This window comes from Gorilla gorilla, chromosome 9 (genome assembly GCF_029281585.2).
Source record: "Gorilla gorilla gorilla isolate KB3781 chromosome 9, NHGRI_mGorGor1-v2.1_pri, whole genome shotgun sequence".
In the NCBI taxonomy this organism is placed as follows: domain Eukaryota; kingdom Metazoa; phylum Chordata; class Mammalia; order Primates; family Hominidae; genus Gorilla; species Gorilla gorilla.
In genome coordinates this window covers 124,715,604-124,730,405 of record NC_073233.2, presented here as the reverse complement: position 1 = coordinate 124,730,405, position 14,802 = coordinate 124,715,604, and the positions used below count along the sequence as shown (strand labels likewise).

At 44.8% G+C, this 14,802-nt stretch overlaps 1 protein-coding gene across 2 annotated transcripts; it reads left to right on the top strand.

The window, feature by feature from the left end:
* Positions 1–306: 306 nt before the first annotated feature.
* ZPR1 (ZPR1 zinc finger) lies at positions 307–9,803 on the top strand. Of its 2 annotated transcripts, XM_004052176.5 has the most exons (14): positions 307–539; positions 715–876; positions 1,299–1,389; positions 1,777–1,847; positions 2,476–2,562; positions 2,722–2,844; positions 3,212–3,259; positions 3,437–3,503; positions 3,910–3,980; positions 4,734–4,823; positions 5,324–5,434; positions 6,108–6,194; positions 8,523–8,588; positions 9,301–9,803. In XM_004052176.5, exons 1-14 carry the CDS (start codon positions 369–371, stop codon positions 9,433–9,435), a joined length of 1,380 nt encoding a protein of 459 aa, XP_004052224.1. In that variant the 5' UTR covers positions 307–368; the 3' UTR covers positions 9,436–9,803. The 2 variants fall into 2 exon arrangements, with proteins under 2 accessions (XP_004052224.1, XP_055210944.1); XM_055354969.2 differs by lacking the exon at positions 715–876 and having other exon boundaries at positions 327–539.
* The last annotated feature ends 4,999 nt before the right edge of the window (positions 9,804–14,802 follow it).

Here is a 14,802-nt window from a genome sequence, read left to right as displayed (position 1 = left end):
CTCAGGGATTCCTCAGGGACAAGTCCAGCCCCTTGCCGTCAGGCTCTTGTAGATCGACGTAGGGACCAATAGAACCCCGTGCGGTGGAGCTATTGTGAAGGAGCAAAAAACTGCCCTGGTTCTAAGAGGACGTCTTAGGGGAAGTGACGGCTGAGTTGAGGTGGATCCGGCTGGCGATGGAAGGTTCGAGCCATATAAACCCGGGAACCGGGAGCCCTTGACGATATTGTTCCCCGAGTGCCCGGAGTCTGCGGCCTCTTTAAGAAGGGAGGCGGGGGTGGTGGCAGCTGGCGGAAGTGACGGGAGAGGGGTGGGGCCGCGAGAGCGGCGGAAGTAGGAAGCCGAGGTCTGAATTGCGCGTGGTGGCTATGGCGGCCAGCGGGGCTGTGGAACCAGGGCCCCCGGGGGCTGCCGTCGCCCCGTCGCCCGCCCCGGCCCCGCCGCCTGCCCCTGATCACCTGTTCCGGCCCATCAGCGCCGAGGACGAGGAGCAGCAGCCCACCGAGATCGAGTCGCTATGCATGAACTGTTACTGCAATGTGAGGCGGGGGCGCGGCCGCGAGCGGCGGGTGGGTAGGGCTTGTGCCGGGACGAGCCGGGGGTCAGACCCAGCCAGGTGGGCCAGGCCGGGGACCCCGAGGCGCGCCCGGAGATAGTAGGGCGGGGAAAAGGAGTTTCATTGATTTTTTCCTTAGCTACTTTCTACTTCACCAGGGCATGACGCGCCTCCTGCTCACCAAGATTCCCTTCTTCAGAGAAATAATAGTGAGCTCCTTTTCCTGCGAGCACTGTGGCTGGAACAACACGGAGATCCAGTCGGCAGGCAGGATCCAGGACCAGGGAGTGCGCTACACTTTGTCTGTCAGGGCTCTGGAGGTGAGAGGACCTCAGAGCAGGTGCCTCAGTATTCTAGAGAGAGATTCGGTACTGGGGTCAGAGCTCTGGTCCAGGCGGTCGGATCTTAAATAAATCCCCCTATGTCTCCTAGCCTTAGTTTCTTTTGTAAAATGGTACTGGTGTTGTCATCAGCTCAAGTGAGATAAGATTTGTGAAAATGCTTTGTAAATGTTGTCTGAGGGTATGAAATGAGCAGTAGTTGTTATGAATAGTATTCTCACCATTTGGACAGCCTGGCTCACACCACCTGTACTATTCGAAAGCAGCAGTCTGGACCCTGTGGAGTGGCGAGAGGGAGAGACAGCTGGGCTGCGGTCTGATGGAAGGGGACGGTCTGGTTATTACTTGAGGAGAAGCTGTTCTGCAGTCTCTTTGTACTGAACGTATTCCTTTCTTCCCAGGACATGAACAGAGAAGTCGTGAAGACTGACTCTGCTGCCACAAGGATTCCTGAGCTAGATTTTGAAATTCCTGCCTTTAGCCAGAAAGGAGGTAAGTTTAAGATCAGAGTATTTGGGCTGTTCGCATGTAGCTAGAATCTTACCCTCTTTCTTGCAAAACCCCCTGGTGCCAGGTCTAATGGTTTGTGTATGGGTTCTACCATGTAATCATTGTGATCTTCATTAGTTAATCATGAGTGGAAAGCTTAGGTAAAACAGCTCGAGATGGTAGAAAGTAATGGTAATACCATAGTGTGTTTATTGTAGAATTTTAGCATCACTATCATCAGACATGAATGGAACCTTGCACCTGGCCTTCTCATTTTACAGATGAGGAAATTAAGACCCAGAGAGTTCAAGTGAATTGCCCAGGGTCATACAGGGACTTGATGGCACAGCTAAGGCTAAGTCACACTTGTCTTTTGTTCTTGTTCACAAGCTCTGACCACTGTTGAAGGATTGATCACCCGTGCTATCTCTGGCCTGGAGCAGGACCAGCCTGCACGAAGGGTAAGCTGGGGTTTTCTGATTGTAGCAGCTCAAGGAATAATTGCTTATATAGAGTGTCCCATGTGTCTGAAGAGTCTCTGACTAAGTGTTGGAAACTTTCTGGGTAAGCATATGGTGGTGCTGGAGCTGCTAGGATGTTGCATATGTTATAATTATTGTCTTTTCCACTTCCCTCCCTCAGTATATATTCAGGCCTCATCAGACAATATAACATTACCTCTGAAGAGCCTTTCCTAATCCCCTTGGGTTATCTGTGTTTCCTGAGTATTCCACTGCATCTTATATTTATTATGACAGAAGTAATATATTATAACTGCATCTTTAGTTATTTGTCTCCTTAATTGGCTGGGGAGTCCCATGAGAGGACTGATATATTTACTATTATATCTCTAACGTGGCATGAGTGCCTGGGCTAAATGGTTGAATGAGTGAGAAAAATGAGGCTCACCTGTCACCACCCGTCAACTTCAGGCTTGTTTGCTACATCTCATTGTGAAGCCTGAGTCACTCTGTTTCCACTCACACTGAGATAGGTGGTGACTTCCTAATGGAAGTAACATGGGCATGACAAGGGGCAGGGCATAAGGTACACCACCAGGGCTGATGCTTTACTCTCTGTTCATGGCAGGCAAACAAAGATGCTACAGCTGAAAGAATTGATGAGTTCATTGTCAAACTGAAGGAGCTAAAGCAAGTAGCCTCTCCTTTCACTCTGGTGAGTATTGAGAGACTGGAGTTGCCCTTGATTAGGGGAGGAGGGACCATTAAGACTGCTGGGATTTTCCACTGTGATGCCTGCGTGGTCTGATAGTAAGTGATGTAGGATTGTTTATGATTTCCTTTTGCAATGACTCCCTCTTCTCCCATTTGTTAGATCATTGATGATCCCTCAGGGAACAGTTTTGTGGAAAACCCACATGCTCCTCAGAAAGATGATGCCCTGGTGATCACACACTACAACCGGACCCGACAGCAGGAAGAGATGCTGGGGCTCCAAGTAAGTGGACTGAAGGATCCAGAAGAATGCTCTGGAATTATCGCGCACTCTGGATTGCTTGGAGTCAGTGGAACTTATTTTGCTGCTGCTGCTCTGTGTGCCCTATCTCAGCATGTTTGTGCTTCTCATCTTGCTTATGTCCAGGACTTGGGTAAACTTCACAGAAAGGATGGCAGTGGCTGTGATCCTATCTTAAGTCCTGTTCTTCCTTTGGTTGGGGCTTTACTTTGTGGTTTCTCTAACTGATGAGGTGGCACCTGACATAACTGATGAGGTGGCACCTGAGCATTTCTCCCACTCCAGGGCAGGGTGTTGGGGACGCGGAGGTATACCTGCCAACTTGCGACATGCATCTTTGCTATTTTAGGAAGAAGCACCAGCAGAGAAGCCAGAAGAGGAAGATCTCAGAAATGAAGTGAGTCACATTGGCTACTGGTGAGGAAGGAGCAGAGTTGTGGGCTGAGACTGATGCTGTTCAGCATCTGTCTTCCTTGTCACCAACATAGATGACCACCAGCATACCAACTGAGTGTCTTTAGCCTGAACATCCCATCTGGGAGGGCTCACCCTTTGTCCCCATGTTGTGTTCCAGGTGCTCCAGTTCAACACAAACTGCCCAGAATGCAATGCCCCCGCTCAGACCAACATGAAGCTAGTACGTATCTTTTGCCAAGCAGTTGGGTTGCTCTTCATCTGACTCAGGCATGAAGATTATAATCAGGCTGGGAGCATCCCTTTCAAGGAAAGCACATGCTTTATACCCAGTGATAAGGAAGATATTATCTTTGATTAGACTGTGTACCTTGGGTTTTGTGTTCAAAGAGAAAATTAGGCCATGGTCACTAGACTGTGTGTGTGTGACCTCAGCCATGCCTTCAAATGTGTGAACAGGGATCGCCATGGGTTGGGAACTTGCCCTCTTCTGGAGGACTCTGTGGGCTGCCTCTTGTGAATATTTCCTGCGGTTCTGGGACCAGCATATGTTTGTGTGGGGTTTGGTTTTGTTTTTCCCCAGATGGTGGTCTTGTTCGCCTGGAAGTAGATTTCCTTAACTCCGTTTTCCAGAAATCCCTCACTTTAAGGAGGTTATCATCATGGCTACCAACTGCGAGAACTGTGGGCATCGGACCAATGAGGTGGGTGGGCGCCATTATTTGGGAAGAAGACTAGCTTAAGGGTAACCCCCTTTTAACTATCATTCTTCCTAAGTACTTCAGTACTCGGGGGCAGGGAGTGTAGAGTAGCTTGGGTCTTTTTCTTAGGTCTAGTGTAGGATGATGAGCCCTTGAAGGAATGGGAATTAGCCTAGAGAAGAAAAGTTAGAGATTCTATAACTTGTTTAAGACATATTAAAGGTTGATGATATGGAAGAGAGAAGTCTTTTGACCCACTCCTCAGAGGTATGGAAGTTCAGGGAGGCAGACTTTGACTTCACAATGAAGAACTCAATAGAGCTGTCTGAAAATAGAATGAGCTGCCTTGGAGAATTATAAATTCCCTTCCCCTGAGTGTATCTGAGTATAAGCTAATTAAATTCTTTAACCAGAATATTATAAAGGAGACCCACACATTGGATGCAGTGGATGAAAGGACTGCAATAAATGCTTAAAAGTCTCTTTCAACCCCAAGAGTCTTTTTTTTTTTTTTTTTTAAGGTAAATTCAGAGTTTATTGGCAATTTGGGATAAGTTTTGGCATGTTACCAGGGTTGGGCACTGTTCCTGGCCAGCTCTTGGTGTTTTTGGTTTGGGCGACTGCTGTTTAGAAGGCTCTTTCTTTGGTAGCTATTAATGGGCCTAACTGATTGGATGTCCAAGCCTACACTCCAGGTCTCCTGGGTACCAAGTGAGGCTCAGGTCTCTCTGTTGCTCCTGACTGTTATCGATGCAGGTGAAATCTGGAGGAGCAGTAGAACCCTTGGGCACCAGGATCACCCTCCACATCACAGATGCCTCAGATATGACCAGAGACCTCCTCAAGGTAACAGTCTGCTTGGGAAAGTCACTGTCGTCCTCATAAGTTAGATAAACTGTCTCTATCTAGGGGAAGTTGTCTTTTAGAAATAATGTTCAGGGACATGAGGTATCTCCTACTTCCCTGGCTTTGAGGACCCCTGAGCAGAGGGAGTTAATCTAAGATTGGAATCGCAGGTTTAGAAGGCGACCCTTTTAGCTCTTTCTGATGACCTGGTAGCTTTTTGGCCTCCAGTGTCTATCTGGGTCCTCTTCTCTGTCTGTCCCCTAGTGACAGGATACCTGACAGCTCAAAGCTATGACTGAGTTTCCCTTTATTAAGTTGGATCTATTCCCGTGGTTCAGATGGACAGGAGTGAGTCTCAAGCTTTAACAAGGGAGTCAGAGAAAACTGAGACAGCTGCCCTTGTCCACAGTCTATCACTGCTGGTATTAATTGGGCAGGAGGCCTCTGGTTGGCTTTCTTTGCTTCTGACTTAAAGCTTAAACTGACCTCTCATCTCACAGTCTGAGACTTGCAGTGTGGAAATCCCAGAGCTAGAATTTGAACTGGGAATGGCCGTCCTCGGGGGCAAGTTCACCACACTGGAAGGGCTGCTGAAAGACATCCGGGAACTGGTGAGTCACCTGAGTAGTGTGTAAACCACCTTTGAGCAATTTGGCTGTGTGAAGAGGGACTGGAAGACTTCAGACATCCTAATTTTCGGTGCTGGTAACTGTGGGTTTCTTTGCCTTAAAGCTGGTTTAAGAGACTTAAATATTACTTTGGATTGTGAAGACAAGTTTATGGGAAATGTTGAATGGAAATTCCAGGCCTAACTTTGGGACTTTATAGTTATTTTGTGGTCTTGGATAAGTCATTTATTTTACTGTAAAGTTAGGGGATGAGGGTCCTTCTAGCACCTAAAACTTCCAACATAAAAAACATACATGTATGGGTTGACTTAGCCCAAATATTTATCTCCTTGATGAATGATTTCACTTGATTCTCTGTTGGGCATTTTGTATTTGTAAATTGTACTTTTTCTTTGCATTTCTTCTCCAAATTAGTATCAGAGGTCATATTCTAAGAACATGTTTCGATTTTGTTTTACATTGCCAGTTTTGTTATCTTGGCACATTATCCCATAGACTCCTAGGAGTGACTGCCTTGGTCAGAAAGGTGGTGTGGGCTAAATGGAAACCAAGTTTCCCTGACACGGCACCCACTGTCACCCCCTGCCTAGTTTATGGTCAGGCCTAACAAATATAAAGCCAGTATTCACACAGTTTGGATTATCATTTATTGCAGGTGACCAAAAATCCTTTCACACTGGGCGACAGTTCCAATCCTGGACAGACGGAGAGACTACAGGAGTTTAGCCAGAAGATGGACCAGGTAAGAGGTCACTGGCCAGTCAGTACTTAGAATTCTGGGGCTCCAGTGAACAAGAGGCTGCATGCTCATGTCTTGCCACTTTTTGAACATCTAACCATCATGTTGGAGATTCTTCTTCTAGTTTTTTTTTTTGGAGACAGAGTCTCGTTCTGTTGCCCAGGCTGGAGTGCAGTGGCGTGATCTCGGCTCACTGCAACCTCTGCTTCCCGGGTTCATGCGATTCTGCTGCCTCAGCCTCCCGAGTAGCTGGGATTACAGGCGCACACCACTACGCCTGGCTAATTTTTTGTATTTTTAGTAGAGACAGGGTTTCACTACGTTGGCCAGACTGGTCTCGAACTCCTGACCTCGTGATCTGCCTGCCTGGGCCTCCCAAAGTGCTGGGATTACAGGCGTGAGCCACCGCGCCCGGCCCTCTTCTGGTTTTCTATATTCCATGTCTTCTTTCTTGTTTTTCTCCCTTATTTTGTTAGAGCATCTTCTCCAGTAGCTTCCTGGGAAAAAGTGCATGGGAAATAAAATTTCTGGGACCTTCCACATCTGAACATGTCTTTATTCTGTTATCACACTAGAGTGATTATTGGCTGGGAATACGATTCTAGGATAGAAATAATTTTTTATCAGAATTTCGAAGACTGCACTATGGTCTTCCAATTTGGCAAAGACATTGCACTACAGTCTTCCACTTTGGCTATTGAGAAGTCTGAAGCCATTTGATTCCTGGTCTTTTATATGTGACCTAGTCTTGTGATCTCTTCGTTTCCTTTGATGTGAAATTTCAGGGTGTGCCTTGGTGTGGGTAAACTTTCACCCACTGGGCTAAGCACTTGGTAGATGTACCTTTTCAGTCTGGAAAACTCATGTGGTTCAGTTCTAGGAAGCTTTCATGAATTATTCTATTGAAGATTATCTTTTTTCTGATTTTTTTTTTCTGTTCTTTCTGAAAACTCCTGGGTTTTAGATATTAGACTTACTTGTCTGGTCTTCTATAGTTTACTCTTTTTTTTGGTCCTATTTTTGGTTTCTTCGTTTTTTTGTTCTTCTTTGGGAGATTCTCTCAACTTTATTTTCCAACCCTTCAATTGAGGTTTTCATTTCCACTAAAACTTTTATTTTCCAAGGAGCTTTTTAAAAAATAGCATCCTGTCTTAAGGATGTAGTTTTTTTCTTCTTGAGGATTATTATTTTTAAAATTTTTTCAGCATGCAGTTTATATAGCACTTATTGATACTGATGTTGGATCTTTTTTGACATTTTATTCTCCTTGCATCCTTTTTTTCCCCATTTGATTTCCCATCTTTCAGTGTTAAGGGCTTTGCTCAGATGTCTGATAATCATTGATTGTCTTCTTACAAGTAGCGGGCTAAAGACATGAGTAGGGGGTGAGCCTTGTTGACATGGGGCTTATTACAGGGGAATTTAACTTAGCTGTTTTGCTGAGGTGGCCTCCAATGCCAGAATTGTTAGGTCTTTCCTCTTGGGCTAGTCAGACAAAGAGGCTGGGCTAGTCAGACAAAGAGGCTACGCCTGCCAGACAAGAACCAACCCAATTTATATTACAGAATCCTCCAAAGTTTTAAGAATTGGTGAAATTAGGTAGCTCTGAAAGTAGAGGGGAAAGGATCTAAAATAAGGACTGTTAGAAAAGCCAACATCAGCAAGCTATGGACCAGGGGGTGCTGGCCCAGTTGAAGGTAGAGGGAAAGGACTCAAGAACAAGGAGGTTAAATGACTGTGCCTGTTCCATTTCCTGGCCTGAGGGTAAAGGCTTGGCTGGCAGTGTTCTGAGAGCTGTGGGAAGGGGGCTGGGGTGTGTATGTATTCTGTTTCCCATAAGCTTAAATTCATTTAACCTACTTGTTCTTGATTCCTTTCCCTCTACCTTCAACTGGGCCAGCACCCCCTAGTCCACAGCTTGCTGATGTTGGCTTTTCTAACAGTCCTTATTTTAGAACCTTTCCCCTCTACTTTCAGAGCTACCTAATTTCACCAATTCTTAAAACTTTTGGGGATTCTGTAATATAAATTGGGTTGGTTCTTGTCTGGCAGGCATAGCCTCTTTTTTTAAAAAATTTTCTTTACTTTCATTTATTTCATTTCTTTTTTTATTTATATATATATTTATTATACTTAAGTTTAGGGTACATGTGCACAATGTGCAGGTTTGTTACATATGTATACATGTGCCATGTTGGTGTGCTGTACCCATTAACTAGTCATTTACATTAGGTATATCTTCTAATGCTATCCCTCCCCCCTCCCCCGACATAGCCTCTTTTTACCAGGGGTTATGTAAAATTTACTTGCTGTGTTCTCTCTCTCCTTTAGATCATCGAAGGTAACATGAAGGCCCACTTTATTATGGATGATCCAGCGGGAAACAGTTACTTGCAGGTATAGTAGACCTTCTCTGATGTTTCATAGAGATACATTTTCTGATCTTCCTTAAATATGTATCATTTCCCTAGAAACTGAAAGACTTGATTCTAAATGGACTGCTTTTTACCAAGGAGGCAGAAGTTAGAAGATACATAAGGAAGAAAAGAGGGGGGTGTGGGAGAGGATTTTTTTTTTTAAGTGTATGTAAAGAAGGAAAAAAAAAGGATACTCTGAGGCCCCTTTTTTTCTGTAGTCAAGCTCTTGTCCCAGTTCTGGAGTTTTCATTTTGCAAATCTGATGATGGATTGAGGAGAAATGGTACCTTGTCCGGAGGCCAAGATAGGAAACTGATAGGCTTTAAGTTGACTGAGGAGAGAGTCTGGTGATTGATGTACCTTTACCATTTATTGGATACTTACCATGGGTCAGGCAAAACTCTTCTAAGTTCTTTCCAAGATTAAGACCATTTGTCATACTTTTCATAAGAAGGTGCAGATATAACAAAATAGGTGGATTGTTCCCTGATTCTGGGGCTGGGGTCTTCTACCCCTGGCCCATGTGGGCTCTGTTGCTACACACTAGTTCAGTCTAGCCATGGGAAATTGGAGGCCAATAAAAAGAAAAAAACCCAAAACTCATTCTGTTCTTGGGAAAGTGGGAATTGGAAGCTGCCTGCAGAGAGGGGGAGTGGCACGGCGGCACTGATTGTCTCTCCTTGACCTTGCAGAATGTGTATGCGCCTGAAGATGATCCTGAGATGAAGGTGGAGCGTTACAAGCGCACCTTTGACCAAAATGAGGAGCTAGGGCTCAATGACATGAAGACAGAGGGCTATGAGGCAGGCCTGGCTCCGCAACGGTAGCAGTGGGTGGCTCAAGGGCCAGCCTCCAGCGCTGCTCTTTCTGTAGGTTATTTATTAGTATTGGAAGAAGGCGAAGGCTGGGAGTGTCTTTCCCACCAGCCCTTGCCCATGGTGGGGAGGACATCTGGTCTGAGCCAGAGATCTATGCACACTTTCTAAACAGCTTGTGATGCAAGTGTGAGCCTATTGTGTTACTTGACCTTATTTTGGAAGTTTTGAATTGGCCTAGGAGGAAACCCAGAAATGAACCAGGGGTATGTCATTATCACTTTTTTTATATCAAGTCCTTACCCTCCTTCCACATAATGCTCTGTCCTCTAAGGTTGGAACTCTGAAGTTGGAGAAGGTGGAATAAAGTTACACCTGGAGTTTGTTGTTGGTTTTGAGTATATAAAATACTGACTTTGAACAGGAAAGGAGTCTCCTGAGGGGAGACCGAGTCCAGCACAAGTGAAGGAGTTACCATTGAAATGATGACTTTCAAACAGCACTGGCCTCTGTATTGACCCTATCCTTGTTCGATATCATGCTGTTAGAATTCAGCCTCCTAAAGAAAATTTTCCCGTGTATCTACTGTAATTTGGGGATTGCAGCTGGCATTTAATTCATTCCTTCAGCAGATGCTTGCTTATCTACTTTATGCCAAGCACACCACAGAACAGAGGACAAAATAAATCTCTTTCATGGAACTTGAAGTCTAGTGGGGAAAAATGACAATAAACAGATGAGGAAAACAGTACATCAGATGGTGATTAGTGTCATGGAGGAATGTAAAGCAGGGAAGGGGGCTGGGTTGTGCAAGGAAACGGGGAGTAGGGAAGATCTTCTGAACAAGAAGGTGATAATTTGACATTTGGGCAAAGCTGAGGAGGAGGTCAGGGAGTGAGCTGTGTGGGTATCTGGGGGAAGAGATTTCCTGGCAGAGGGAACTGCAAATGCTAGAGCTGTGAGGTTACAGCCAGTGGGGGTACCTGATCAGTTAGCCCTACTCTCAGTTAGAAATGTTGAAACACATTCATCCAGAGAGACAGGAGGCTATCTGCAGTTCTTCTGAAAGTTAAGGACCAGTGAACACTCTGCTGCTTGGGCCCTGGACTTCCCAGCCAGTGTTCTTTGCACTGTAGTTTCCTGCATCTCATAAACAAAAGGTGATTCCTGTGGTGCAGACTGCAGGGTATTTGTTCAATAAAGACCAGTTCATTGATTAAGATGTTATCACAAACCTTATTGCTTTGTGTTGCAAACTTTTTTTTTTTTTTTTGTAGAGACAGAGTCTCGTGCTCTTGCCCAGGCTGGAGTGCAGTGGTGTGATCTTGGCTTATTGCAACCTTTGCCTCCCGGGTTTAAGCAATTCTGCCTCAGCCTCCCGAGTAGCGGGGACTACAGGCGCACGCCGCCACACCCAGCTAATTTCTTTTGTATTTTAGTAGAGACGGGGTTTCACTGTGTTGCCCAGGCTGGTCTCGAACTCCTGAGCTCAGGCAATCCGCCCGCCTTGGCCTCCCAAAGTGCTAGAATTACAGGCGTGAGCTACCGCGTCCGGCCTGTGTTGCAAACTTAACTCTGAAGAATGAGTTAGAGATGATTTAGCAATCAGACATCTACTCTCATTGCTCTGTTAAACTACTCTCAAAGGTCACAAGTGATTTTCCACTTGGAAAGTGTTATCTATTTCTGTCACATTTGATAGTGGACCATCTCTTCTTAACCCTTCTTTTGGCTCTCAAGATACTGTACCCTTGGTTTTCCCTTCACTTTGAATCTTTCTTATTTGGACACTTTGCCTCCTCCCCCTCTTATTAAATTTGTTTCTGAGAGTTCTGCTTTCAGACATCTCTCCATATCAGATTCTTTGGCATCTTACTATCATGTGGGACTAACTTCCATGCCTGTATCTCTAATTTCTGTAAGTGAGGGCGAGAGTAAGGTGTTTGGAGACTCAGGTTAGCAAATGACTCATTCAAACTATAAAGCTTCAGTACTTTGGGCAAACTTCTCACAGGCAACTATTCTACCCTAAGAGATTATCTCTAGGTATGTTTCCAGCTGACTTGGGAATCTAAGTTTACCAGACAACCCTCCGATCTATCATTTGGTCTCTTAAGTAGACTTCCCCATAGTGTAGGTGTGCTCTGTTAAGATAAACTGCAGTATCAGGTTCATTTTCCATTGTGAAGGGAAAAAAATGGCACTCTGGCTATTACTGAATCTCTTGTGAGTTTGGTTGGTGTGAGGCAATCTCCCAGAATCCACCCAGTTCCTAGGAAATGATGACCTGAGTTTCTGAACTTGAAGACTGAGGACCAGGTGCCAGGACTGGGATAACCCAGCTAAGGTACTTCCTGCCCTTTGATGACAAGGCATTCTTCAGTTTCATACCCTTCTCTTGAAGTATCTCTCAGCTCCTTTCTCATTTCATAAAGTGTGTCAGGATGGGAGCTTACATATAGTTAACTGAGTCTTGCTCCACAGCCCCTAGCATATGACACATGGTTAATAAAATCTGTTAAAATCCTCCATCCTAGATTAAACCCTATTAGGACACTAGGGATAACGTCTATAGGTAAAAAGATAGGGAAAGGGTATCGCTTTAAGGCCAGGGTAGGTGAGTCAAAGTGCCAGGAACATGTGGATTCAGTTTCACAGCCATGAGTAACATTTAAGTGGAAAAGGTTTGTGATTGTGTTAAAAAAAGAAAGTGGTTCATGCATGAGGGCACGCCTCCTGCTTTCATGGGTCAAGTATGTGAAATGCAGCCATGTTCAGTCATTAGACGTGTGGACGAACATACAGGTAGGTACTGAATGTACATCTGTGTCGTGATGAGTGAGTGGAGGAGGGGAGGTGAGTGTTGGCAGCAAGTATGAAGGGCAGTTGACTTGGCCAACTGAAAACTTTAATGATGGCAACACTTTCATTCTAACATCAGTATATTTCCTTCTTTGTACACCTGTGGTATGTGCCTGATGCACACTGCAGAAAATGGTGCCTCTGCTTACATTTAGGGCAGTGGTGGTTAAGACTACTTGGCTTTATTCCTATTAAAAAATGTTTTTTACACACTTCTTTTTAAGGCAAATGGCAGTGTTTCCAACTGTGAAGAGAAAAAGCTGCTTATTTTGTGTGTTTGCCTCAGTTTAGTATTGGCACTTCCAGTGCTTGTTTTCCTAGTCTGTAAAATGGGGATAATTAGGATAAACAAAATTATCCCCATTTTACAGGTGACAAAACAGCCTCAGAGAGGTTACTTCCAGAAGGAAGCAGAGCTTTTTTTTTTTTTTTTTTTTTTTGAGACGGAGTCTCACTCTATTGCCCAGACTGGAGTGCAATGGCGTGATCTTGGCTCACCACAACCTCTGCCTCCCAGGTTCAAGCGATTCTCTTGCCTCAGCCTTCTGAGTAGCTGGGACTACAGGTGCACGCCACCATGCCTGGCTAATTTTTTTTTTTTTTTTGGAGACAGTCTTGCTCTGTCACCCAGGATGGAGTGCAGTGGCACGATCTTGGCTCACTGCAGCCTCCACCTCCTGGGTTCAAGCAATTCTCCTGCCTCAGCCTCCTGAGTAGCTGGGATTACAGACGCCCACCACTGCACCCAGCAAATTTTTGTATTTTTAGTAGAGATGGGGTTTCACCATGTTGGTCAGGCTGGTCTTGAACCCCTGACCTCGTGATCCACCTGTCTCGGCCTCCCAAAGTGCAGGGATTACAGGTGTGAGCCACCGTGCCTGGCCAGAAGTAGAGCTTCTAAGAGGCAGGTGTCAAACCCAGGCCAGTCAGACTCTGAAACCTGAGGTCTGAATATTTTAAGCTCAACTCCACAATTACTGTATTTGTTCTATTAGATACAACTGCAGAGAGAGGCCAAAGCTCAGAGCAGGCCATTGGCAAGGCATCTGATCCTGCTTAAGTGCCCTGCAGCATAGGGTGGAGACACTTGGGTCTTGTGAGGCTAAGGGGTGGGGGTAGGATGGGTAGCAGTGGAATTGAAGACAAAGAAAACAAATGGGCAGAAGATGGGTGGGTGGAAGTTGAGAGGGCTATCCTGGCAGTGTTCACTGGAGCAGAAGTGTGAGGCTTTCTGAATGCCTGCTGACACCAGGGTGGAGCAGGGCTGTGTAGTGTGAGATGCACCAAATTGGACGAGAAGCCAAGGCAGGGTTGTGTATGGGGTACCCCTGGGGCCCTCCGCCTAGTGAAGCCCTATCTTCTCAGCCCAGTGTCCTCGTCTCACAAGCCCTCAGAGCCCCAGCCTGCTTTCCTTTCTGGGCCTGTGCTGCAACCCCCTCAACATGGCCCACTGGGTAAAAATTCATGCTTCAAGACTGATCCCCAAGCCTGTTGTGTATTATATGAGTAAATAATTTTTTAAACACTTATCCCCAGATAATGTGTATTTATTTATAAAGTATAGCCCTGTCTGCTTGACTAATATATTAAAACAGTGACCTTTTTGACTCCTGGTCCAAGAAACTATTGTCTGCACTTTTGTGTAGTTGTGTATAGCATCCTGCAAATTCTGTCAGAAGTCTGTGATTTCAGTAACACTAACACTTCTCTCTCAAATGGTACAAATTTTCAGTTTTAAGACAAGTTCTGGGGATCTAACGTACAACATGTTGACTATAGCTAATGATTCTGTATTGTTTACTTGAAGTTTGCTAAGACAAATTTGCTTAAGTGCCCCCCCACCGAACTACTACATAAATTAGTGAAGGATGTTTTAATTAATTTGATTTTGGTAATCATTACACAATGTATAATTATATCCAGTCATCACATTGTACACCTTGAATATATATAATTTTTTTGTCAAACAATAAAGCTGGGAAGAAAACGATAAAACTGACAATCTAACATATATGATGAGGTAAAAAGATCTGGTATTTCAAGAAATTTGGATGACCTCTTGCACCCCACTTCGCTAGCCTCTACTCCCTAGAGTCATGTTCTGGCTATGTGAAGTTGAGCAACTTCCTTAATCTTGCCACGCTTCAGTTCTTATCTGTAAAATATGACAGTGAAACTATTTGAGAATTGTGAGAGTTAAATGAGATAATTCAGGTAAAGCTCTAAACCCCCTGCAAAGAATAAAGTCTTTTCTTTCCCCCCAAAACTTGACTGTTAGAATTCATTCTCTCTGGTTTCTCTCTTTTACTATGCTAAAAAATGATCCAGGTCCGTCCTTCTCATTGGCAAGATTGTTTTACAGTTTCCTTCAAGAGATAACTGGGGGCTACTTGTAATAGAACACTAGAAGAGTTACACAGGTCTTAGAAACTACGTTTTTCATAGTAATTATGTTGGTTTGCACTTCCTGGCTTCCTTTCTTGGACGGTAGGTACCTGGAAGCCTAGTGGAGCAGAT